Source organism: Panthera onca, chromosome C2 (genome assembly GCF_046562875.1).
Source record: "Panthera onca isolate mPanOnc1 chromosome C2, mPanOnc1 haplotype 2, whole genome shotgun sequence".
Taxonomy (NCBI): domain Eukaryota; kingdom Metazoa; phylum Chordata; class Mammalia; order Carnivora; family Felidae; genus Panthera; species Panthera onca.
In genome coordinates this window covers 71645087-71672320 of record NC_138347.1, presented here as the reverse complement: position 1 = coordinate 71672320, position 27234 = coordinate 71645087, and the positions used below count along the sequence as shown (strand labels likewise).

Below are 27234 nucleotides of genomic sequence, written 5' to 3'. Positions count from 1 at the left end.
AGATGAGGAATTTTGGCATTTTTACTTCATCTAATGAATACTTTTGTATATACTGTATACCAGGCATTACGGATAACATAAGAGTGTAGTCTACCAAACAAAAATCAAATAACTAATATGATGTATATATATTTACAGTGAGACATAGGAGATCAGAACAAGGAGTAGTTTTGTTTCAAAGGTGAAAATTAAAGCTGTACATCTTGAGTTCACCAACAGTAATACTTTGATTTTGCTTACTCATTTCCTCTAAAATTACCCTAAGCACATATATGTGTTAAGACGGGGCTCTTGATGGAGTACTATACATTGGATTCAGAGGTTGGATAAAGCTAAAGTCATAAATTCCTTTAGACATTGGGCATAATTTTTTTTCTTCTAAGTTTGTCTCTAGTCAACCTTGAAATTTGGGGTCATAGTTATCTTAGCTATGATGAATAGTATTGAGTTATTTTAAAACAATTTTCTTGATATTTCAGTTCATTGTTTATTTTAAATTAAATTTTAGTTCATGTAACAGTGACTTTTTTCCTCTAGGCAGCTGAATGAAAATTCATATTTCCCTCGTGAGGCTGGATCTCAAAAAGATGAAAGCCTTGCCTTTTATATTGAGAACCGATTCCGTGAGCTTCAACTTAGCAAAGCCTGGCATGATGAACATTTTGTTAAGGTTCAGGTCAAAGGCAGGTATGTTGAAAGATGGTAAACTTATTTTCTGGAAGTAGCTATTTTCAGGTGTGCTAATACAGCAAAGACTTTCAGAATAAATAATGCAAATCAGATGCTAAATGTACTAAAGCCATTTTTTTCCCAAGGCTGTCCTTAGCTTCAGCTTCATCTTAACTTAATCTTTTTTTGCCAGTGCTTCAAACTCAGTGACCATAGTGGGCACGAACAGTGGAATGGTATACCTGGTGGAGAGTCCAGAGGGCTATGTGGCATACAGTAAAGCAGCAACAGTTACTGTAAGTAAGGCGAAACGGTGCATGAGATGGTCTTCCCTGTTGAAGAGCTCAGAAACTCATTGTCGTTACCTTTCTTAGGAATTTTGGTATAAATTTATTTTTTAAAATGTAACTGATTGTGAGATATTCTTATTCTCAGCCATCCTATGCCACAGTGAAAGTAAAATCCTAGGTCTTCTTTCAGGATGGCAAGGCTCTAAGTAATCCTACTGCTCTCTTCCTCTTGCACTCTGCCGGCCACTCCAGCCTCCCCAGTGTTCCTAAACCACTCAAATGCAGGCATGCTTCCACCTCAAGGCTTTTATAAAACTCCCTTTCCTTCTGCAGGCCCACTCTTCCCCTGAATACCAATATGGCCTGTTCCCTCCTTTTGTGCAAGTGTCTTTTCCAGTGTTACCACCTTAGGGAAGTCTTCCTTGATTATCTTGTTAAAAATGGCCCTCCTCCAATCACTTCCCTTTATCCGCTTTATTTTTCTTACTCGTACTTACACCCCTGACATTACTCATTTGTTTCCACACTAGAATGAAAGCTACATGCAGGGCTAGAGGTTGGCTTCATTTACTGCTGTGTCATAGAGCCTTGGACAGTGCCTGACAGATGGTGTTTGTTGAGTGAATGTGTGTATCAAGATTCCACTTTATGGGGGCGCCTGGGTGGCTCAGTCAGTTAAGCGGCCGACTTCTGCTCAGGTCATGATCTCACGGTCCATGAGTTCGAGCCCCGTGTCAGGCTCTGTGCTGACAGCTCAGAGCCTGGAGCCTGTTTCAGATTCTGTGTCTCCCTCTCTCTGACCCTCCCCTGTTCATGCTGTGTCTCTCCCTGTCTCAAAAATAAATAATAAAAATGTTAAAAAAAAAATTTTTTTTTTAAATAAAAAAAAAAAGATGCCACTTTATGTGGGGACAGATATAATATAAGTAACCATCTTGGCTGGAGTCCAGTCTTAGCTTGAATCTTTAATTTAGGCAAATATGGCCAAACTACTGCAGAAATTTAAAAAACAGTTGATAGATCTACCTAGGTTTTTCAGGTTTTAAAAAACAAATGTTTGTATGTCAGGGGTCTATCTACTGGATGCCTTTCAAGCCAGATGAAGTTTTACCTGTGCTATATCACTTTCCCTGACTACCTATAACCTGGGGGTTTGGAGGTGGGTACACTGTTCTGTCAGAAACATTGAAGGTTTTAGTTCACCTGCAAGCTTTCTATATTTAGGTTATTTGGTTGTCAGGATCAGTTTATATAGCTCTATTAATAGTTTAGGAATATTATGAGACAGCTTTTATAAATATCTAAAAATTGATCTATGCAAGGCACTTTATTGTGATAGATAGTGTTTAACAATTTTCATACAGATTTCTTATCAGAACTTTCCGTTAAGACCTATTTTTATGTATGTCCTCAATTATCTAGCATTCATGTGTTAGGAACTTTATGTAATTGGTGCAGCCAGGGCTAACCTACAGTATTTATATTGGTATATGTCTCTTTGTTTATCATATTCTGTTAGCCTTTCTCTCCCCACACAATATTGGAAGCAATGTAAAAGAGATTAAATGTCAAGAGCAATGCAAATTAGATTCAAGGCAGCATGTGATGATGCAAGATGTGACTATAGGAGGCCAGAGTCTTGATTCACTCCTAATAACTGACTAGGTTGACTAGAATTCTTACATCCTTTTAGGCTTTGGCCTCCTTTTATCTCTCTTTTCTCTATTGGGTTTGATCTGTAAAACTATCCTCTCTCAGACTCTACGGCTGTTCTAATACCGTAATGCTCATTAAATCTCATGTTTTTATTCTAGGGTAGACTGGTCCATGCTAATTTTGGCACTAAAAAAGACTTTGAGAATTTAAACTCTCCTGTGAATGGATCTTTAGTGATTGTTAGAGCAGGGAAAATCACTTTTGCTGAAAAGATGAGTATAAGTTATTAAATACACTGGTATCATACTCTTCTTCCTTTAAGTGGTATCATTGATTATTTTTTTTCACATTCTGGAAACCATCAGTCTTAAACTCTCATACCTAATAATATACTTGAATTTATTTTATATTTACTTATTTTTTAATGTTTGTTTAATTTTGAGAGAAAGAGAGACAGAGCTCAAGCAGGGAGGAGCAGAGAGAGAGAGGGAGACACAGAATCAGAAGCAGGCTCCAGGCTCTAAGCTGTCAGCACAGAGCCCAGTGCGGGGCTCGAACTCCCGAACTAGGAGATTATGACCTGAGCCGAAGTCGGACGCTTAACTTACTGAGCCACCTAGGCACCCCTAAACTTGAATTTATTAAAGTATTCAACAAATCAAATAAGTTCTAATTATCTAAACTGTAGGATACTTCCAGGACTATGGCATAGCCACTTGGAGTATTCTGTAGTCATTGTCTTTCGGTGACAATGGGGTAATCAGAAATGCTTCAGTGAAAGCAGTTTAAATTTAAAATAACAATATTCTGTTGTTACATAGAATTGCTAAATTATTGTTAAGGTGCTTTGTTAAGTTCTATATAACCAAATTTTATGTATATATGGAATATATACGTATAATTATGTTTTTTGAAGAAGAAAATTGAAAGTCAAACCTACGTAATAAGGGCCTAGAATGGAACATACTAAAAGACAGTGGTTGTGTTAGATGGGTTTTTATTATTTCTCTTATCTTTGAAACTCTCTTAATGAGTTAGTTAAGGGAAGTATTTTTTCTCAACATGTAAGCTATTTGCAACATTTGGGAGTTTCAGTGCAGTCCTCTGTAACCTTTTGTCTTAGCATAAAGCCCAACACTATCTTCACCTTCTGACCTTTACATGTTTTTCTTTAGGTTGCAAATGCTGAAAGCTTCAATGCAATTGGTGTCTTGATATACATGGACCAGGCTAAATTTCCCATTACTAATGCAGAGATTCCATTCTTTGGACATGTGAGTTCTTATTTCTGACGTAAATGAGTTTTTGGGTTCTACAAATTGTTGCTGGATTCCATCTGCATTAGTAGAAGTGTAACATGCCTTCCTTATTAAATACTCTTTTTTTTTTTTTTTTCTGGGAGGGTCTTAGCAGTAACAAGAAAATGGATTATGGGACTTTGAGACCTAGTTATTATTGCTAACATTACCTTTTCAATAGTGTCTTGAATTGAGATTTGGCATATGCCATTGCCATATAAAAACAATAGTCACATATTTTAGAGCCACTCAGACCTTCATGGTTTGAGTTGCTAAACTAAATTTAGGCTATACCCTCATACTGAGTCTGAATCTTCTAAGGATTTCTTGAATAAATGTCTGACAGAGCACATTACTTTTTTGTTTAACTAGGCCCATCTGGGAACAGGTGACCCATATACACCTGGATTCCCTTCTTTCAATCATACTCAGTTTCCACCATCGCAGTCATCAGGATTGCCGAATATACCTGTCCAAACAATCTCCAGAGCCACTGCAGAAAAGTTGTTTGGGTAAGTTCTTATTTGAAAATTGTCTTTTTTGAAAACTGGTTTTATGAGTAGAAAGGAATAATAATCTCCTTAAGTTAATTTGATAACATTTTATTATTTATTTATTTTTAAAGTTATTTTGTTGGGCGCCTGGGTGGCTCAGTTAGTTGAGCATCTGACTTCGGCTCAGGTTATGATCTCCGGGTCTGTGAGTTGGAGCCCTGCATTGGGCTCTGTGCTGACAGCTCAGAGCCTGGAGCCTGCTTCCGATTCTGTGTCTCCCCCTCTCTCTGCCCCTCCACCACTCATACTCTGTCTCTCTCAAAAACTAAATAAACGTTAAAAAAAAAAAAAAAAAAAAAAGGTTACTTTGTTTTTGAGAGAGAGAGAGAGTGCGCATGAGCAGAGTAGGGGCAGAGAGAGAGAGGGAGAGATAGAGAATCCCAAGCAGGCTCCACCCTGTCAGCACAAAACATGATGTAAGGTTTGAACTCACAAACCATGAGATCATAACCTGAGCCAAAATCAAGAGTCATATGCTTAAAAGTCGCCTCAATTTGATAGCATTTTAGATAATTGGCTGTAGTTTTCCATATTTGGCATCTCGTGGGGTGGATAGCTCTTACGCTGGTGTAGATAAACATGAAGTTTTTCCTCCATAAAGTGATATTAATAATTAGACATTGGATTTACAAACTCTGCAAGTCCTTGTTCAATTTACCCAGTGAATTCCTTGTATACTATTCCTGGCATAGCTTCTCCTTGAGGACTTCCTGAGGTAAAGCACTTTGTTGCCCTTGGCAACCTATTCAGTTATTGGAAAAGAGCTGTTAGAATTCATGTTGAACTGAAATCTTATTCCCTGTAACACCGATTAGTTCTAGATTTTCTTCTTAGCAACAACAGTTCAAATTTTCTTGTCTATAATGGAATATCTTCAGTTCTCATGACAGTTTCCAGATGCTTTACAGTCATGATTAGTCCTGGATATCCTCCCTAATGTATTAGTATCTGTCTTTAAAAATAGAACCCCGTCTGATTAGAGTACATGTCATTAGTTTTTATCTTGATCTAGACATACTTCCCACCTGGTATTGGTATAGAATGTAGATCTGGTCTCAGACACTTAGATTTTCTGTGTGATGTAGAACAAGTTACTCTAACCCCACTGATCATGTTTCTTTCACTTAATTGGATAGCTAAAATATAATCTACTTAGCAGGGTGACTGATTTCAAATGAAGAGCATTTACATGTAAGGACACATGTGTAACACCATGTGACTATTAACCATGCTATCTACGAGCATTTTTTTTTAAATTTATTTATTTAGAGAGAGTAGTGCTCATGCGCGGGGAGGGCAGAGAGAGAGAGAGAGGCAGAGAGAGAATCCCAAGTGGGCTCTATGCTATTAGCGTAGAGGCCGACATAGGGCTCCATCCCATAAACAATGAGATGACCTGAGCAGAGATCAAGAGTCGGACGCTTAATCGACTGAGCCACCCAGGCATCCCATGAAGCATTTTAAAAATGGTGATTTTTTATTGACTTATACCAAACTTCGAATCAGATCATTCTTACCTCCACCTACAGGTCTTCCCTAACCTGTGAAGCCAGCTCCCTTCCCTGTCTTATCCTTGTGTAGTGTGGGGTAATCATGTTTTGACATTTATGTAAATAGAGCAGTCATTGGGTAACATGAGGAATTAGACAGGGGAAGATACGTAACTATCAGCAGCATAAAAATATTCTTTTATAATTATGATAAGAATGTATAGGGGCGCCTGGGTGGCTCAGTCAGTTAAGTTCCGGCTTCAGTTCAGGTTATCATCTCGCGGTTCGTGAGCTTGAGCCCCACGTCGGGCTCTGTGCTGACAGCTCAGAGCCTGGAGCCTGCTTCGGATTCTGCATCTCCTCCTCTCTCTCTGCCCCTCCCCTGCTCATGCTCTGTCTCTATCTCTCAAGAATAAATTAAAAAAAAAAAAAAAAAAAAAAAAGAATGTATACTAGTTAGTGTAGAGAGTCAGGAAACATGGGAATATACTCATGGGTTTTTATGTCAGAACTTCATTCTGAGTCCATCTTGGTATCTACTTCACATGTAAATGATAGCTGTGTCTCTGGCAGAAAGGCACATTTCAGATGAGGATAGGTACAGAAATTTTTTTAAAACATTGTTTAAACCAGGAGATAACTGATGATTTTCAGATGATTGCCTACAGATCGGAGTAAGACACAAATGGTTAGCCACCAGGGAGTAAATTTTGTATATGTTTTCTTTATATGTCCTCTTAGCCTAAAACTTCACTGGAGAGTAAGGAAGATTGATTTTGTAAACCTAAGGGAAGCCATAATAATCAGAACTCTAATGTCTGTTTTCTACTTCTAGAAATATGGAAGGAGACTGTCCTTCTGCTTGGGAAACAGACTCCTCCTGTAGGCTGGAAACCTCACAGAACTGGAATGTGAAGCTCACTGTGAACAACGTGCTGAAAGAGATAAGAATTTTTAACGTGTTTGGAGTTATTAAAGGTTTTGAAGAACCTGGTAAAGACCTTTGATTTTTTGTTTTGTTTTTTTTCTTTTGTTTGTTAGTTTGTTTCTGTTTTCCTAGTTCATAAGAATGTGGCCAGAAGAGAGTACAGGAAGGCTGGCTTTGGCTTGGTTTTGTGGAGTGCTCTGGTCTGTCTTACAGTGAACTGTTTAGGTGTCAGTTTTATTGGGAGGTAATAAGGCCCTAGGAAATTAATTTGTCAAAAATTGACCACTGTGACTAGAGAATCTCTTTCAAGTTATTGAATATGTCATCAGTAAGCAAACTACTTCTTAAGGGGGCAGATAAACACTTTGCAGGATATACAGTCTCTGTTGCAACTACTTACTTAACTCTGACTAGCTGACTATGCTGACGCTGACGTTGTAGCATGAAAACAGCTGTAACCAATACATAATGAATGGGCATGTGGGCTGTGGTTTATTGATTGGTCCTTGAAATATGCAGTCTATCTATTTAAGTAGAATCTAATAGTCATGTAATTTAGTAAGGAAAGCCCTTGGACTTTGGTTGCTTATTAACCAATTAAGTAGAAGTAGTCAATACAATCTATCTATTTAAGTAGAATCTAAGAGTCATGTCATTTAGTAAGGAAAGCCCTTGGACTTGGTCGCTGATTAAACAATTAAGTAGTACAAATTAGTAGTCGATAAGTAAACTTAACTGGTAATGTGGAAAAGAGTAATAATACTAACAAGGAAAAAGAGATTAGTATTGTCATGTAAATTTTTAATTCCTAGAGTCCTAAGTCAGCTATGAAGAAAGGTTCTCTTATCCTTAATGCATATATTGCATTTTTATCCTTCTTACAAACATGCTTGTTCTAGAGTTTAAAGCTCAGTATTAAAAACAGTTTAAAAGCTGATTGTGTAATTTATCTTTTTTTTTTTTTTTTTTTTAAAGATCGCTATGTTGTAGTAGGGGCTCAGAGGGATGCCTGGGGTCCTGGAGCTGCAAAGTCTAGCGTAGGAACAGCTCTCCTCTTGGAACTTGCACGGATACTCTCTGATATGGTCTTAAAAGGTAGAGTACAAATTGTGAGGACCCTTGAATATCTATTTGCTATATATAGTTCTAAATACTATATGCTTTCTCACTTTGGCCCATATTATTGTGGTTCACTTATGCTGGACTCTGAGTTTGAGCACAAAAGCAGATCATCTTTTGTTGGATCTGCCTTTGACTTTGAAACAGCTTTCCATGCAGTGTCTTTGCACTGGGAATCAACTTTGATGAGACACTCAAAAAGTGTTGTACTGGACCCTAGCTCTTAGTCTGACATATTCAGAATGACATGGCTAATCTAGCGTGGTCCCTAAGAAATCTATTTTAAAGCAAGCAGTGGCAGACCTCTGTACTAAGTTTCTATAATTTTGGTATAAAATTATAATATGTAACTTGATGTGTTATGTTTATAGGCATAATACTGGATATGTTTTTATATATTTATAATATATAAACACTTTCAAGCCTTTCTCCCTTGGTATTTGCCGCTCCTCTACACACACCCACACACACATACAAACCCCTATCACATTCTTGAATCCTTGGGCCATGGGTAAGTTGCAGTGCTTATTAACTTTTGTGGAAAAGTACATAATACAGAAAAATGCATACCCAGGAAAAGGGGAGGTTTGGAGGGGAGCTGTCATTAATGTAATTTCTCTGTAAACTTTTTCATAACTTAAATTTGTAAGTATTTACTCTGTTTGGTAACAATTGTAAAGTAACCCTATGTTTTCAGTGACTGACTTCTATGCAGATTCTTTTCAGAGAAGAGACACATTGTAGTTACACTGCGATTTCAAGTATCTCTTGGTGCAGAATTTTAGGGGGGCTCAAAGAATGGAGTTGAAACAAAAGTGACTTCCTGTAAAAACTGGTCTCTACTATGTGTTTGAAATCTTATTTGCAAATGTTCTCTTCTTTTTTTGTAGATTACCTTTAAAATTTATTCTTACTTTTTTTTGTTCTTTCACCTGGGGCCTCAAAAGGGAAAGAAATATTTTTTAATCTGCTGTCTTGAGTTAGAAATTTCTGATTTCATCTGAAGTCAGTTGCCTACCTATAACCTTTCCCAAGATAAAATTAACTTTTTTGCTATCTTTTAGGTGGCTTTAAACCCAGCAGAAGCATTGTCTTTGCCAGCTGGAGTGCTGGAGACTTCGGAGCTGTTGGTGCCACTGAATGGCTAGAGGTATTATTTGTATAACACTCATACCCAGAATGGGCACCTGAACTTGCCCTTGGCTTCATTTGTCCTCCAGAAACCAGACTCTTTTAGATTTGATTACAGTTGATCCTGAACAAGACAGGTTTGAACTGTGCAGGTACACTTATAGTGGATTTTTTTTTTTTTTAATAAATGCAGACTAGTCCTTTAAAAAAGTATAGTAATGGCCCTCTAAATGCATTTTCTCATGATTTTTTTAACATTTTCTTTTCTCTAGGTTACTTTATTGTAAGTACAATATGTAATACATATACAAAATATGTGTTATCTATTTATGTTATTGGTAAGGCTTATGGTCAACAATAAGCTATTAGTAGGACAGTTTTCAGGAGGTCAGAAGTTACATGTGGATTTTCAAGTGCATAGTGGGGGTGGTCATCATCCCTAACCTCCCACGTTAGGGAAGTCAACTGTATATCATTTTTGCCTTTGTATATTTAGCGTTAATAGACTCTAAATTTAAAAAGAAGTCCCTAATAATAGCTACTCTATGTGACAGGTTAATACATATTAGTACATTTAGTATTTTTCCATCTCTTCTAGGGATACCTTTCCTCCTTGCATTTAAAGGCTTTCACTTACATTAATCTGGACAAAGCTGTTCTTGGTAAGTATCCTTTTCATCAGCTGTTAATGAATTCAGATAAACTACTTACAAAACAGAAGAAAGCTGGGGCAAGCGGGTGGCTCAGTTGGTTAAGCGTCCAACTTTTGGTATCGGCTCAGGTCATGATCTCATGGTTTCTGAGTTTAAGCCCCAAGTCAGGCTCCACACTGGCTGTGCAGAGCCTGCTTGAGATTCTCTCTCCCTCTGCCCTTCTGCTGCTTGTGAGCTTGCACTCTCTCTGTCTCAAAGAAAAAAAATAAAACTCCAAGAAACAAACCAGAAGAAAGCTTTCTTTCTTTCTTTTTTTTTTTTTTTAATGTTCATTTATTTTTGAGACAGACAGAGCATGGATGGGGAGGGTTAGAGAGGGGGAGACACAGAATGTGAAGCAGGCTCCAGGCTCCAAGCTGTCAGCACAGGGCCCAACGCGGGGCTCGAACTCCCGGACCGTGAGATCATGACCTGAGCCGAGGTCAGATGCTCAACCGACTGAGCCACCCAGGTGCCTCCAGGAGAAGGCTTTCTAAAGCAACACTTGTCTTTTTTTTTTTTTTTTTTTTTACAATTCACACTGTCCATTCCCTGATCAAAAGACTAACTTTGCTTTCTCTTAGTAGTCCATTAAGTTATAAAATAGGTGCAGATTGCCTTGTCTAATGCAGTCATTCTCATTGTGGTCCTCAATCAGCGGCATTAAGATCACCTGGGAACTGTTAGCAGTGTAAAATTTCAGGCCCTACCCAGACTTTTCCACTTAGAAATTGGAACATAAATCCAGCAGGCTATGTTTTAACAAGCACTCCAGGTGATTCCAATAAGCTAAAGTCTGAGAGCCACTAGTCTGGACTGTATTTTAGACCAGAAGGAACTCAACTGTACAATATAGAGTGATACTTCTATAGACTAATTCACATCTTGCTAGATTGTGGTATCACAAATAGAAATACCAGATAAACTAGTTCTGAAAGAGTTTGAATGTTATTAAAGGTACAGATGTAGCCAGTGGATGAACTGAGAACAGTAGAATATCTCATTTGAAAGAAAAAGGAAGGAATTTGATCTAAACCTTGGGGCACCTGGGTAGCTCAGTCAGTTGGGTGTCTGACTCTTGACTTCGATTCAGGTCATGGTCTCCTGGTTCATGGGATTGAGCCCTGTGTCAGGCTGTCAGTGCTGTCAGCTTGGAGCCTGCTTGGAATTCTGTCTCCCTCTCTCTCTGTCCCTCCCCTACTTGTGCACGCATATGCATTCAATCTCTCAAAATATTTTTTAAAAATTGAACTAAACCTTTATTAGATGAGTTGTCATTGCCATCTTACCTATACAGCAGAATATATGGAATATAGCAAGAGTAGCTAGCAGGTAATTGCCCTAAGATAGGTAAACTGAAAAAGTACCAAGAAACAGATCGTTAACATATGCAAACTCAGGAGTAAGATCTTCAGTCAATTAGAGTTAGCATTTACTAAAGAACTTGACTCTTAAATCACTTTGTCTACTTCTTGAAGAGTATAGTCATATTTGCCACTGATCTAGGTTAATGTCTTCCTTTTTTGTCAAGTACTTTTAGTTGTTGAAGTAGCCATGTAAAAATCACTTGACTAGAGAAGAAGCAATGTTTAAATAATCTCTTTGCAGGTACCAGCAACTTCAAGGTTTCTGCCAGTCCACTGTTGTATTCGCTTATTGAGAAGATGATGAAAGATGTGAGTGTATACCTAATTACAAAATCTGTAACTTAATTTTCTCATCTAATTTACGTAAAGTGAAAAGCATTGATGTTTAAACAATCATCATAAATAACCAAGTACAGGAATTTAGAATAAATTCTATAGTTGCATTATTTAGGTCATGCTCTTAGCTTATTTGCTCTCAGTCTATTGAACTGTGTGAGGTGAGGGTAAACTGCCCACTGGGGGTTGTCTACAGAGTCCTAATGCTAAGGAAGCTTTAAAATTTTTTTTTTTTAATGTTTATTTATTTTTGAGACAGAGAGAGACAGAGCATGAACGGGGGAGGGCCAGAGAGAGAGGGAGACACAGAATCTGAAGCAGGCTCCAGGCTCTGAGCTGCCAGCACAGAGCCTGACGCGGGGCTCGAACTCACGGACTGTGAGATCATGACCTGAGCCGAAGTCGGATGTTTAACGGACTGAGCCACCCAGGTGCAAGGAAGCTTTAAATGAACTTGAGAATGCCTAGCTGGCTCAGTTGGTAGAGCATGTGACCCTTGATCTCGGGATTGTGAGTTCAAGCCCCATGTTGGGTATGGCTTTAATTTTAAAAAATTAAAAATATGGGGCACCTGGGTGGCTCAGTTGGTTAAGCGACTGATTTCAGCTCAGGTCGTGATCTATCCACGTCAGACTCTGTGCTGACAGCTCAGAGCTTAGAGCCTGCTTCAGATTCTGTGTCTCCCTCTCTCTGCCCCTCCCCCCACTCGAGCTCTGTCTCTCTCTCAAAAATAAATATTTTAAAAAATTAATGAATTATACCTAATACTTAAATAAGAAGGCCAGATGAAATATTCACTGGGTAAAAACAAACATGCAAATGACCGTGGTTTTGCAATAGGAAGGAATAAGATTTGGCTAATGGGCTTAGAGGCCATATATTGGAATCATTAAAGATGGAGGAAACAAGGGTCAGAGAACTTGGCCTTGATCCTATGGGAAACTAGGAATCGCTATCGAGTTTCCAGCAAGGCAGTAATGTGCAGATTAGGCTGCAGTAGTATAAAATGTGCTAGAAGGAAAAAGCCAGAAATAAGGTAGGCATCGTGAAGGCTAGAAAGGGCTTTTGAAACTGTGCCACCTTTAAAATGGTTAAAGGAGGAAAACATTTTTTCTCTTGCTGTAACTAAAGGAACTGGCAGCATGAGTGTAGGAGGAATAACTTTAGAAATTGGGAATTGTTTTAGCTGTCTTAAATTTTTTTCAAGAAGAAACAATAAAATTTTTTTTTATAACTGTTTACAGATCGAAGTATGTTTGTGACTAGCCTGAATGACTGTGTGCAGAAAGATTCATTTTAGTGACAAATTAATTTTTCCTTTTATAGGTGAAACACCCAGTTACTGGGCAGTCTCTTTATCGGGACAGCAATTGGATCAACAAAGTGTAAGTTGAGAAAAGTGAATGAACAACTAGTAGAAAAGCAGAATCACCCAGGAGCCCCTGCTATGTTAGGTAGAGATCTAAACCTATCCTTGCAGTGAGCTTACCACCTATACAGTCAATTTAAGAATTTATTTGGGGATAGGGGTAGGGTTGCATGATAGCACAGGCTGTTCTTCAGAAAACCTAGAGACACATTCTTGCTTTCCTTGCAGTGAGAAATTTTCTTTGGATAATGCTGCTTTCCCTTTCCTTGCGTATTCTGGAATCCCAGCAGTTTCTTTCTGTTTTTGTGAGGTAAGTATGAAGAACTCTCAAGTTATATCTTAGCCCTTTCATCAGTTTTGAGACCAAATTTCCTAAAGTACTTGAAATGTTGTCAGAAGTTATACACCTGCGGTTATTACATGCTCCCTTATTATCAGTCTTAACGTGGAATTATTCTCAGCTTAATTAGCATTGGAATTTATTTGCTAAGCCATCTTCACTTAGGTATGATGAGTTTTAATAACAAGGCTACCTACTGGACAGTGTGGGTATAGACTATTTCCACCAAATAGAAAGTTCAGCTGGACATTGCTGTTCTTGATACCTGTCGAAATACGGTTCTAGACGTTTGTCCAAAGATGTTAATCTCCTAAACCAGGTACAAGGTTGTTATGACACAGAACTTTGAACTGACCAAGCTGTAGGAAAGCAAGATTGGCCTGTTTCAGGAGTCGTCAGAAGGCCCTGAAAGCCACAATGAGTAAACAAAATGATGAAGGCTTCTGCGCTGAAGCTGGAATTCCAGCCCTGTACTGGGCTTTCCCAGGGCTGAAGAGATCCTAGAGTTAATGTAGGAGGTCAGGGTGGAAGCTGTTGACTTTGGCATCAAATTATTGATGCTCTGGAGGCCAGGTCCTCACAAGACTTCTTATCACTGAGTGTTTTGGCCTGGAACTAGGAGGGGAAAGGTTTGGAGCTAGGGAGTGATGTAAGATCTGGATTCAGAGATTAACATAGGTGGAACTCCCTTGACCTTCTGCTAGAACAGCAGTATGGATGGCATTGAAATAGCTGGTCACAGTATCTATTTAGTACATTAGGAAGAACTGGATGTCAGGTGCTACCGTTTTGGTGGTTTATGGATGATTTCTTTTGACCTCCAGAAGGTTTCTTAAAAACTTCTTAGATGTCAAAAATCTAGCAGGTAATACAGAAGTGTATAGTCTGAAAGTAAATAATTGAGGTCAGATCAAAGGATTGGCAGTGAAATTGTCACCAAGGACAAAGATAGGGAATAGAATTGAAAAAGTAGTTACTTAAATTGTCTAATCAAGGTGGGGAGAAGTTGTGAGCATCAGACATGTTTGTTAGAAAGGTAACATGTATGAATGGATCGAGTGCTGAATCATTAGGAAGAAGGTAAATTCACATGTAAGCATGATGCTTTATATCAAAAGCACACTTCATACGTGCTCTCTTCTTTCCTTATTTAATGAACCAAACTTCCCAGAGAAGAAAACAAGGATACAACCTCAAGAAATTCGGCTAGAAATCTTTTCAGGGTCTATGATGTGATGGGACAAAGATTCTATAGAATCTAGAAGAAAGTAGTCATTCAAGGAGTAGGTCAGATTCAGAGGAAATAACAAGAGTGATATTAAAGTAGTGGATGTGAGATAAAATTGGAGTAGGTATGTATTAGAAGCAAGGGATGAATTGCAACTGTTATCACCTTGAAGGGAAAATGAATGTGAGGCTCCTACTCTTATGACCCTCCTGTGAGTACATTAACCTAGCTTTGTTTTTCAGGACACAGATTATCCTTATTTGGGTACTACCATGGATGTCTATGAGAAACTCATTCAGAAAGTTCCTCAGTTGAACAAAATGGCACGTGCAGCAGCAGAAGTAGCTGGTCAGCTCATAATGAAACTTACCTATGATCTTGAATTGAACCTGAACTATGAGATGTATAATGACAAAATACTTTCATTTGTGAGGGATGTGAGCCGATTCAGAGCAGACATAAAAGTAAGTACTAATTAAAACCAGGTTCTTGTTGCTGAAATATCAAGCAATTATGATGTTTAGCTATTCCTGAGAAAGGACATGATGGGTAGCCAAAGTACATTTTAAGGGAACTGATATATCATTTTTCTTAGATTTTTAACTCATTTGAAAGTTGAGAGGTTGTGGGTTATAAATCTAGGATATACCACACTAGGTATTTCAGAGTCTAGAACTATGTTAACTTTTGTTAAGGTATGTTAAGTTTTTGTAATTCCAAGCAACCTGTGAAGAGAATCCAGAGAATACAAAGATCTCAACCATGACTTTGAAACTATGAGTTTGGGCCATATATCATATATGCCTTTCAGGGATGTCACAGCTAGAGAGATAACAGAGTCAGTAATTACAGTCCTACTTAGTGTTCATCCTACGTGCCTAGTATTCAGATACTTGATAAAACCAAATTAATAATGGGGCACCTGGTTGACTCAGTTGGTAGAGTGTGTGCCTTGATCTCAGGGTTGTAAGTTCGAGCCTCACGTTGGGTGTAGAGATTACTTAAAAATAGAATCTTTTAAAAAATCAAATTAGTATTAATATGTGGCTTCTAACTGCTTTTATGGTACTAGAAGTCAATTTAACAGAGATCCCTTAAATGAAGCAAATCACTGATAAACAAATCTTAATGATTATGGCTTTCTTGAAACTTGAAACTAATTGTAACTGATCAGAAAGTGGCAATTGTGAGACAAATCACTAGACTCTGAAGTTCACTGAACCAAAATGTTTTCAAATTTTCCCCCATAGGGAAATTGAACTGGAAACAATATACTACACAGGATTATATATTAAGTTAATTATGTTAGATTTCTCCAGGAGGACGGCTTCCTTATGAGACTAAGAGTGGAAAATTGTGCCATCTCTTGGGCTCAGATATGAGCATACTACTCTATAGAGCTTGGGACCTCCTGGGCAAGGTGCCTAAGTCTACCATTCTCTGCATCTTGAGCTTGTCCACGAGCCACCCCCTTTTACCAGAACCAACTCCCTTGCTATCACTAAATTAGAAAGGTATATAGTATAACATCCTTAGAAATACAACATCTACTAAAGAATATAATGTCTCTCTGCTTCAGGAGATGGGTCTGAATCTACAGTGGCTGTATTCTGCTCGTGGAGACTTTTTCCGTGCCACCTCCAGACTGACAACAGATTATAGGAATGCTGAGAGAACAAACAGATTTATCATGAGGGACATCAATGACCGTATCATGAGAGTAAGTAAACTCCTAAAAATGGAAGAACTAAAGATTGTTAATTTTTAACTGGTGGGCCTTGCATTTCTAAAAAGCAGAGTAGTAACTCCAGGAGCCTAGCATCATTTGCTGCTTTAGAACTGAGCACAGATTTTTAACTCTTACTTATTAGCAAGATCTAGAACCAATATATCTAAACTGGAAGTCCAAGAGACATTTGTCCCAGTATTAACCTTTTTTAAGTTTTAAGAAACATTTTTAAGAAGGAATCATTAATGATTTTTAGCTATCATTTTCTCTGTATTCCTGTTCTCTAATTCAGCCCTTAACTGCTTCTATCTTAATCTGCCTGGAAGAGGCAGAAGACTCGATTACAGTAGAAGCTTGTAAATTTTCCATGTATATGCTTCAACTAAAAAAAACCAATATAATTAGAGTTCACTTTTACAAAAGGATTGACTATACAAAAGGATTGATTGATTATAGTTTTAATGTTAGAAGATAAGTAGCCTGGTTCTCCACATTGCTAAATTGGGGGAATTTTCACATTTCAAGTGAGAAAATGGCCGTTGTTTTACTGTGTCAGGCCCTTACACCAAAAGTCCCAGCACAGTGTAAGTTCTCATGTATGTTTTGTTTCCGTAGGTGGAATATCACTTCCTCTCACCCTATGTATCTCCGAGAGAGTCTCCTTTCCGACATATCTTTTGGGGCACTGGCTCTCACACTCTGTCAGCATTACTAGAGCATCTGAAGCTGCGCCAGGAAAATATGAGTGCTTTTAATGAAACACTGTTTAGAAACCAGTTGGCTCTAACAACTTGGACTATTCAAGGGGCTGCAAATGCCCTCTCTGGTGACATTTGGGACATTGACAATGAGCTTTAAATGTGGTACCCATAACTTATATGAGAACAGCAGGGTAGTGTGATTTTTAGACTTGTGCTGGTTGTGCTAAATTTTTAGTAGGGCTACAAAACCTGATATTGTTAAAATTTTACCCAACCATCTTGGTACCACTAGATTTCTTTAGGCAGCAGCTTTTAATACAGGGTAGGTACCTGCACTTCAAGTTAAAGTGAATAACCACTTAAAAATGTTCATGATAGAATCTTTTCTCTGATTATCTCTAAAATTTTAAATGTGTTGTATGGTAACTGCCTCTTTCTTGTTAGAGTTATGACAGAGTCAGAACCAGTTACGTAAACTATTGCTCTAAATCCTAAGGACATGAACTGGTATCTTCTAAGTGGGAGGAGGGAGGTGGTGTCTCCTGGGGGCTGGAAGTGGTAGCTTAGTGGGATCCTCCACCTGCACTTGATGCTGGATAGGAGATACCAGGTTGTAAGACTTTATTCTCCAAATGAGATCTATGCCTTCCGTAAGGATTTAGCTGGTTTCCACATCCCTGAATGAAACAGTTAACTTTCAGAAGAGATGGGACTTGTTTTCTTGCCAGTGAGGTCTGAAACAGAGGTCCTTCCACTGGATAAAGTGAGGTTCAACTGTTTATCACAGGAGTAAGGCCTTAATGTGTTAACCTCAAGATTATTTATGAAAAGAGGAGACCAGAAGCCAAAGACCTAGATTTTCTTTTCCTCTGCCCCTGCCCCATAAGCCTTTGTATTAGTTTTTTGTCGTCTTTGTGTTTCCCAAAGTATTTTGAAAGAAAACCAGCTTTAGGTGTTTAATTTCAAACTCAGTTTGTCAGACTTTAAAGAACACACTGCCAAATTTTGGCCAAAGTGTTAATTTTTTGGAAAAGCTTTCTATCATTTTGGCACTGAGATATTTATTGTTTATTTATCAGTGACAGAGTTCACTATAAATGGTGTTTTTTTTATAGAAGATAATTATCGGAAGCAGTGCCTTCCATAATTATGACAGTTATACTGTCGTTTTTTTTTAATAAAAGCAGCATCTGCTAATAAAACCCAACAGATACTGGAAGTTTTGCATTTATGGTCAACACTTGAGGGTTTTAAAAAACGGCCACACGCCAAATAAAATTATAAAGCTAAATATTGGTGAAGAATTCAATTGAATTAGGAGTTGCTAATCAAGTTAGAATTTTAGTCAACCAGATAAAAATGGCAGTTCTTAAAGGGAAGGAATTGTGACCAAGTTATACATTAATGTCACTTAAAGGCTGTGATACTCATACATGTGAAATTTTACAGCTCAATTTATCCAAGGTGTAACTTTAATTCGAATTTTGCAAAATTTCCAGTACCTTTGTCACAAACCTAACTCACATTATCGGGAGCAGTGTCTTCCATAATGTATAAAGAACAAGGTAGTTTTTGCCTACCACAGTGTCTATATCGGAGACAGTGATCTCCATATGTTACACTAAGGGTGTACGTAATTATCGGGAACAGTGTTTCCCATAATTTTCTTCATGCAATGACATCTTCAAAGCTTGAAGATCGTTAGTATCTAACATGTATTCCCAGCTCCCTATAATTCTCTATCTTTTAGTTTTAGTTGCAGAAACATTTTATGGTCATTAAACATTTGGTGGGTGAATTCAACCACCATAAAATAAAACTACTTCATTCGAGAGTCTTTGTTTTTAAACCTAATGTAGTGTTTTATTATATTTGTGGTTTCTCCAGGTCTTCTGTTTAGTGGGATGGTAGTCCACATTTACAGTGTTTGCTGTTGACAAATGAATTTAACTTTATCCCCTTATTTGCATGTCATCTCCTGGAAACTTAGTTCACACAAGTTTGTATCCAGAATTGATCTTTTAGCTTAAATCAGGGGAAACTTGTATAGGAGACTCAGGGGGCTGGGGGAGTGAAATGTGTAGGGAAGCAAAGCTTGCAAAAGGATCCTTGATCATGTCTCCCTACCCGTTAGTATATGGTGGTTTTAAGTTAAACAGAGATGTGAACAAATAAGTTTGAAGCTACATGAGTAAAGACTTTATTTTCTAGTCCGCCATCATTATAAACCTGATAATCAGTTGTTTGTTATAGGGCAGTTCACCCTAAGAAACTGCCACCTAAGAAAAAGTCCACAGACTTAATGTCCCTTACCGAAGTTAACATAGGTCTAGATTATTACAGCCTCACTGAATTGTTTCACTGCTCACGGTCTGTTTAGTCTTCACGGTGTTTTATCTTGAACTGGTGTTTAGTGTAGCTAAGTGGAAAGGTCATAGCTGGGATTCCTGGTTTGGGTATCATGCTTTACCACACTTTAATGAAAGCTCAGTAACTTCAAGACATACTATGAATATGGGCATACATTTTACAGCAGTAGATCTCTTCAAATACCTCTTTTCTGTAGTGAGGATTGAGTTAGTTCTAATCAAAAAAGCCAGTAAGTGGTAAGAGGCGTAATATTCCTGAATGAAATGTGTATCTGACTAGTGACAACCTGCTGGACTTCAGATTTTGTCTGGTTATAGATATCAGGTGCATTTTGAAGGTAAAGGATAAATGAGCTCTATCATGATTCACTATTCTAGAACTTGCATGACCTTTACTGTGTTTCCTCTTTGAATGTTCTTGAAATTTTAGTTGGCTAAACATGGCTTATTAGACTTGCCAACCTACTGCTCATCGATATCTTTGTAAACAAATGATATGCCCTTATAATTGTGTCCAAACTGGTATGTGCAACAGTGTGGAAATTCCTTATCTGATTTAATAAAATGCTTGAACACGGAGTTGTCATTTTTTAAAAAATAGATTATATTGTTTTAGGGCATTTTTGGGTTCACAGCAAAATTGAGAGGAAAGTATAGAGTTCCCCTATACTCTCTGCCTGCTCACCCGTGGCCCACCTTCCCCCACTATCAGCATCTCCCAGCAGAGTAGTACACATGTTACAATTGAACATATACATCGACATATCATTATCGCCGAAAGCCTATAGTTGACATTAAAGTCCACTCTCAGTGTTGTGTATTTTGTGAGTTTGAACAAATCTATAATGAAACATATCCACCATTTATAATACAATACTGAATGGTTTTATTGTCTTGAAAGTCGTCTGTTCTGTGCCTCTTCATCTTCCTCTGCCTGATCTCTGGCAACCACTGATCTTTTTACAGTCCGTAGTTTTTGCCTTTTCCAGAATGTCACGTGGTTAGAATCATACAGTAGGCAGCCTCTTCAGATTGGCTTCTTTCACTTAGTAGTAATATGCACTTAAGGCTTGATAGCTCACTTTTTTAAAAGTTTATTTATTTTGAAAGAGTGTGCACGCAAGATAATGAGTGGGGGAGGGGAAGAGAGATGGAGGGACAGAATCCTAAGCAGAATCCTAACCAAGCTCAAACTCACCAACAGATCATAACCTGAGCCTAGCAAGATCGAGAGTCAGATGCTTAACTGACTGAGCTACCCAGGTGCCCGATAGCTCACTTCTTTCTAGTGCTCAATTTTATTCCATTGGATGTAACTTAGTTTATTTATCCATTTATCTACTGAAGGACCTCTTCATTGCTCCCAAATTTTGGCAACTATGAATAAAGCTGCTCTAAACAGTTTTTACGTGGGCAGGTTTTCAGTTCATTTGGGTAAAGACCAAGGAGTACAATTGCCGGATCATATGGAAATAGTATGCTTAGTTTTGTAAGAAATTTCCAAGCTGTCTTCCAAAGTGGCTGTACGATGTGAATTCCTGTAGCAGTGAGTTCCTGTTGCTTCACACACTTGCCAGCATCTGGTGGTGTCCACTGTTTTGGATTTTGGCCATCCTAATAGGCGTGCGGTGATAATCTTGTTTTGATTTCCCTTTGTCCAATGACATGATGTTAAGCATCTTCGTATATGCTTATTTATCAGCGTATATCTTTGGTGAGGTGTCTGTTCAGATCTTTTGCCCCTTTTTCTATTGGGTTGTTCATTTTATTGTTGAGTTTTAAGAATTCCTTGTACATTTTGGATAACCATACCATCATTTGTCAGATACGTGTTTTGCAAATATTTTTTTCCCCAGTCTATGGTTTGTCTTCTCATTCTCTTGGCAATGTCTTTTACAGAGCATGAGTTTATAAATTTTAATGAGGTCCAACTTAATTATTTCCTTTGTGAATCATGCTTTTGGCATTTTATCTAAGTCACTGCCAAACCCAATGTCATCTAGATACTCTCCTGTGCTGTCTTTTAGTAGTTTTACAGTTTGGCATATTACATTCAGGTCTGTGATCCATTTTGAATTCAGTTTTGTAAAGGGTATGTGGTCTGTGTCTAGATTCATTTTTTTGCATGTGGATGTCCAATTGGTCACAAGTTTTTGTTAAGAATACTCTAGTAAGACTCTCCCCTCTGAAAACATGAGCTAAGTAATTTTAAATGTCCTTAAAAAAAAAAAAAAAAGGGCGCCTGGGTGGCTCAGTCGGTTAAGCGTCCGACTTCAGCTCAGGTCACGATCTCGCGGTCCGTGAGTTCAAGCCCCGCGTCGGGCTCTGGGCTGATGGCTCAGAGCCTGGAGCCTGCTTCCGATTCTGTGTCTCCCTCTCTCTCTGCCCCTCCCCCGTTCATGCTCTGTCTCTCTCTGTCTCAAAAATAAATAAAAAACGTTAACAAAAATTTTTTTTAAAAATAAAAAATTAAATGTCCTTATAGCTACATTAGAAAACTAAAAAGAAATATGTGAAAATGTTCTATATTTAACTCCATATATCCAAAATACTGTCATTTCAACAGGTATGCATTAAAATTACTGCCAAGATATTTTATACTCCTTCAGAGTTAAGTCTTCAAAATCCATTGTACTTCTAGCACATCTCAATTTGGAATACCCGCATTTCAGGTGCTTAATAGCTACTTACGGTGAGTGGACACTGCTGCTGTATAGCAAAAGGCATAATTGGTAGGGCTTGCTTGCTTGCTTTTTTTTTTAATAGGTTTTCTGTGCAATTACCAAAACCATCATACGGTTTCATCTCATCACTACAAGTGCCAGCTGGGATCCTTCAGTATGATTGCAGGAATTGCAGCCCCTAGCATAGGGAGGCTTTTTAATTGCTTCACCTGTGTCCAAGCTTGCCCTTGTGAGAATTAGTAGCCACATGCATATCCTTGAGGAAGAAGCAAGACAGTAATGAAACTGCTTTGCTCTATAGAGGGGAAGTGCCTACATGAAAGATGGTGAGTGAGGAGACAGGCCTAAACAAATATATTTGAAGACATCTGTTTATTTATAAGATACACTTCCCTTGGAATATAATACATCAGAATGGCTTCCTTACGGCTACCAATGGGTTTACTGTTTTAGGTGATTCAGTCAGAGCCTTTACCATTTGCTACATCTAATGCATCTCACATGGATTTCTTTGACTAGTTAATACCTTTTTTGAAAATCTGTACATACTAATTAATGGTCAATGTACAGAACGGTCTGATTGAAAACTTTTTCTTCTTGTTTTTCACAATTTCTCCCTCTTTCCACAATCACCAGTTTCGTGCATATACTTTCAAAGTAGTCTCTGCATAAGTGAGAATGTCCATGAAACCTTGATAAAAGCACACACGGGAGGGTGGTTGTTGGTTCCACTATCACAATGGAAATCCCTGCAACCCAACCCTCTGACTGCTTACAGTGATAAACTGGTTAAAATAGAAAAAATTCTCTCTCCCTGCCCTCCCCCACTCTCAAAAATAAATAAAACTTAAAAAAAGAGAAGGGGAGGTGCCTGGGTGCCTAAGTATCAGACTCTTGATTTTAGCTCAGGTCATGATCTCACTGTGAGATTGAGCTCCATGGACTCCACACTGATAACGCAGAGCCTGATGGGGATTCTCTCTCTCCCTCTTTCTCTGCCCCTCCCTTGCTCCTGCACTTGGGCTCTCTCTCTCAAAAATAAAACTGGGGCACCTGGGTGGCTCAGTCGGTGGGGCATCCAACTTCAACTTAGGTTATGGTCTCAGAGTTCGTGAGTTTGAGCCCCGCGTCAGGCTCTGTGCTGACAGCTCAGAGCCTGGAACCTGCTTAGGATTCTGTGTCTCCCTCTCTCTCTACCCCTACCCCCCTCACACTGTCTCTCTCTCAAAAATAAACATTAAAAATTTTTTTAACAAACCTTTTTTTAAAATAGAAAAAAAACAAGAAAACCACCCAGGGACTTGAAAAAGTAAATAAAAGCAAACAGACTGGAGGGTAGTAAAACCTGAAGTGTTTGGCAAGAACAAAAAGAAGAGACAAAAAACTAATAGAATAATGGTATGCCAGAGTCCAACCAAATCAATAAAATTACATTATTGATCTATTAACATTCTAATTAAAAGTCTGTTAGTGGGTTAGGGGGGAAAAAAGCTCATTCATATGCTGCCTATAAGAAACACTTTATTTTTATTTTTTAAGATATTTGTTTTTGGGAGAGCACAAGTGGGGGAGGGATAAAGAGAGGGGGACAGAGTGTCTGAAACCGGCTTCATGCTGACAGGCTTGATGGCGGTGAACCTGATGTGGGGCTCAAACTCACGAACTGTGAGATCATGACCCGAGCCAAAGCCGGAATGAGTTTAAGGTTAAAAGATGGAAAAAAATAGAATAGGCAAATTAGCATAAGACTAGAGTGGCTATATAAATACCAGGTAAAACAGACTTCAATACAGAGATTATTACCATGGATAAAAATTAGGAACATTTCATAATGATAAAAGGAACAATTCATTAAAAATATAGTACAAGTATAAATGTGTATGTGCTTAATAGCCTTAAAATACATGAATAAAACGTTTAAAGAATTGAAGGAAGTAACTGACAATTTTGCCATAGTAGATTTTTTAAAAATTAAAAAAGAATTTTTTTTTAAATAGGTTCCATGCCGTATGTGGGGCTTGAACTCATGACTCTGAGATCAAGAGTCACATGCTCTGCTGACTGAGCCAGCCAGGCACCCCACTGTAGTAAATTTTAAACACCCACTTAGTAGTCAATAGACAAATCAGGACAAAAGATTTGAACCACTTTATCAGCCACCTCAATCTACTTGACGTTTATAGAATGCTACGTCCAACAACTGCAAAACACATTTTTTTAGGTACGCGTGGCATATGCGTCAAGTACCAACGTATTCTGGGCTGTAAAACAAGTGTCAATGGAAGTATTGAAATTATACATAGTGTATTCTCTGACCACAGCGGAGCAAGAAAGCAATGACAAGATATCCAGAAAAAGCCCAAAACATCAGGAAATTAAGCCACGTTTTTTAAAGTAATTGATGGGCCAAAGATGAAATCACAAGAGAAGTTAGACAAATTTGAACTTAATGATAATTACGATATAAAGTATGCGGATGTGGTAAAGCAGTAGAGATGCGCTGCTCACTACAGTAGCCGCCAGCCACACATGATTAAATTTAAATTAATTAGAATTAAAGGTTCCAAATCCTGGGGCACCTGGGTGGCTCAGTCCATTGAATGTCTGACTTTGGCTCAGGTCATGGTCTCGCAGTTTGTGAGTTTGAGCCCCACATCAGGCTTGCTGCTGTCGGCCTGTCAGTGCAGAGCCTACTTCAGATCCTCTGTACCCCTCTGCCCCTCCCCTACGTGCACTCTCAAAAAATAAAAACATTTTTTAAAAATCTAAAAAAAAGTTCAAATTCCTCAGATACACTGACCACATTTCAAGTGCCCAGTAGCTACACATGGCTAGTGGCTACTGTATCGGACAGCAGAAAATCAAATATTTCCATCACTGCAGAAAGTTCTATTAGTCATGGCTTAGAGGGAAACTTATGGTTTTAAATATATCAGAAAAGAAGAAACCTTTAAAATCAATGACCTGTTTCCACCTTAACAAATTAGAGACAGAAAAGCAAGGTAAGCCCAAATGAAATAGGACAAAGGGAAATACTATACAGAGCAAAAATCAATAAAGTGGAAATCAGACAATAGATAACAAAGCCGAAATCTAACTCTTTGGAATGAAAAGCACAATTGAAAAACCCCTAGCTGGACTGATGAAGAAAAACCTAGGGGTGCCTGAGTGGCTCGGATGAGCGTCTGACTCTTGATTTCAGCTCAGGTCATGATTCCAGGGTCGTGAGACAGATCCACGTTGGGCTCTGTGCTGAGCGTGGAGGCTGTTTAAGGTTCTCTCCCTCTGCCCCTCTCCCCTGTTTGTGTGTTTTCCCTCTCTCTCTCTCTCTCTCAAATAAATAAATAAATAACATATAAAACAATCACCAATGTCAGGAATGAAAAAGATTATCACCACAAGTCCTTTGGACATTAAAGGAGAATAACAGTATACCATGAGCAACTTTATGCCAGCAAAATTAGACCACTTACATGAAGTAGATACATTTATTTATTTATAATTCAACTTAACCAAAATTAACATAAGAAAAATCAGGAAATCTGAATGGCTCTGTATCAAAGAAATAAAATTTATCAAAACTTTCCAAAAAGGAAACTCTAGACTCAATTTCATTGGTGAATTCTACCAAACATTCAGGGAAGGAATACCACCCATCTTACACAAACTCGTTCAGAAAACAGAGGAAGAGGAAACTGTTGAGGCTAATACAACATACCAAAGCCTAACAAAGATGTTACAAAAACTACAGACCAATATTATAATGAATATAGATTCAAAAATCCTAAACAATACTAGCAAATTGAAAACCAACAACGTGTAAGAGGATTATATATCATGATCAAGTAAGATTTCTTCCAAGAACGTAGGCTTAATGCTCAAAAATCAATGTACCCAGCAATATCCCACCTATGTATATACCTCAGTGAGATGAAAACATGTCCATATAAAAGCTTACACGTGAGAGATCGTAGTAGCATTATTTCTAATAGTCAAAAACTAAAAACCCAAATGTGGTATACACATACAATGGAATATTACTTGACAATAAAAGGAATGAAGTGAAGTAATGTCATGGAAGATGGCAGAGTAGGAAGCCATTCCTTCACGTAAATAGCTATTGAGCTGGCAAGAAGTGTCTGAAGTAATTATTTTGGAGCTCGGGAGTCTAGTTGGATGCTTGCAAAGTCCAGGGTAGAGCTTGATGAAGAGGATAGTAAATTTCAGTAAATTCTAGTCAGTTTTAGCCTTTCATGTAGTGGCTACTATCCCCCACTTCCCAGCCTCAGAGCAGAAAGCTGAGAGGAGGGATGGTGGCCCATGATCCTGGTGCAGCTTCCTGGAGCCAGGGTAGGCAATAAGGATCTTGTCCTCTAAATATCAAGAGTTGTGTGTTTTGATTGACACTTAGTGCTTTTGATCACTGCTTTTGAGCCCCTGTTGGCTGAAGTGACTTACAAGGGTTTTAAAGAGACATGATTTCTCTTTGGGAAACAGACATTTAAGGAAATCTTTGTCAGGTCACTGGGCTGACTGCAGTGATAACAGAAACTTGAATGACCACACACAAGCAATACACACTTTGCAAAAATAGTTTGGAAGTGTCACAAACACATGGCTTTAATCCTTAACAAGCAAGATTTAACAATCTCTGAGGAGTGAGAATTAGATTTCCAGAATTACCACAACATAATGCTCGGTATGTCCAATTCTCAGTAAAAACAACAAAACAAAACAAAACAGGAAACAGAAAGTACAGCCCACGGTGGGGGAAAAAGTTGACAGAAATCACTCCGGAGGAAGCCCAGATACTGGAATTACTCACTAAAGATGTTAAATCAACTGCTTTAAATATGTTAAATGAGCTAAAGGAAACCATGGACAAAGAACTAAAGGAAATTAGGAAAACTATGTAGAACAAATGAGAGTATCAGTAAAGAGATAGAAATTATAAAAAGAAACCAAACACATTCTGGAGCTGGAAAGTAAAATAAATGAAAAACTCACTAGAGATATTTGATAGCAAATTTGAGCAGTCAGAAGAAAAGATCTGTGAACTTAAAGATAAAGCCATTGAAATTATCCAGTATAAGAAGCAGAAAGGAAAAGGATAAAGAAAAATGAACAGAGCCTAAGGGACCCATGGAACATCATCAAATGTACCAGTGTAGGCATTATCCCTGTGCTAGAACCCAGTCCCGGCCTTCGTTGATATCCAGCTGGTCCTCTCAATGAATCCCTTAAGGTGCTATCTCATCACCCCCAACCAAGTGCATAGAGACTG

The 27234-nt window shown here is 38.2% G+C and overlaps 1 protein-coding gene across 8 annotated transcripts in view; it reads left to right on the top strand.

The window, feature by feature from the left end:
* Positions 1-19845, top strand: part of TFRC (transferrin receptor) — a 75367-nt gene extending 55522 nt beyond the window's left edge. For 7 of the 8 annotated variants that reach the window (XM_078453089.2, XM_078453090.2, XM_078453091.2 and 4 more), the window contains 15 exons: positions 538-687; positions 863-965; positions 2774-2887; positions 3791-3889; positions 4286-4425; positions 6793-6950; positions 7861-7980; positions 9069-9154; positions 9734-9797; positions 11436-11503; positions 12857-12915; positions 13128-13209; positions 14710-14931; positions 16047-16187; positions 16812-19845. In XM_078453089.2, coding sequence (XP_078309215.1) covers positions 538-687; positions 863-965; positions 2774-2887; positions 3791-3889; positions 4286-4425; positions 6793-6950; positions 7861-7980; positions 9069-9154; positions 9734-9797; positions 11436-11503; positions 12857-12915; positions 13128-13209; positions 14710-14931; positions 16047-16187; positions 16812-17054 — 1849 coding nt within the window. In that variant the 3' untranslated portion in view covers positions 17055-19845. Of the gene's footprint in view, positions 1-537; positions 688-862; positions 966-2773; positions 2888-3790; positions 3890-4285; positions 4426-6792; positions 6951-7860; positions 7981-9068; positions 9155-9733; positions 9798-11435; positions 11504-12856; positions 12916-13127; positions 13210-14709; positions 14932-16046; positions 16188-16811 lie in introns of those variants that run through there. The other variant, XM_078453095.2, reaches the window with a different exon arrangement.
* The last annotated feature ends 7389 nt before the right edge of the window (positions 19846-27234 follow it).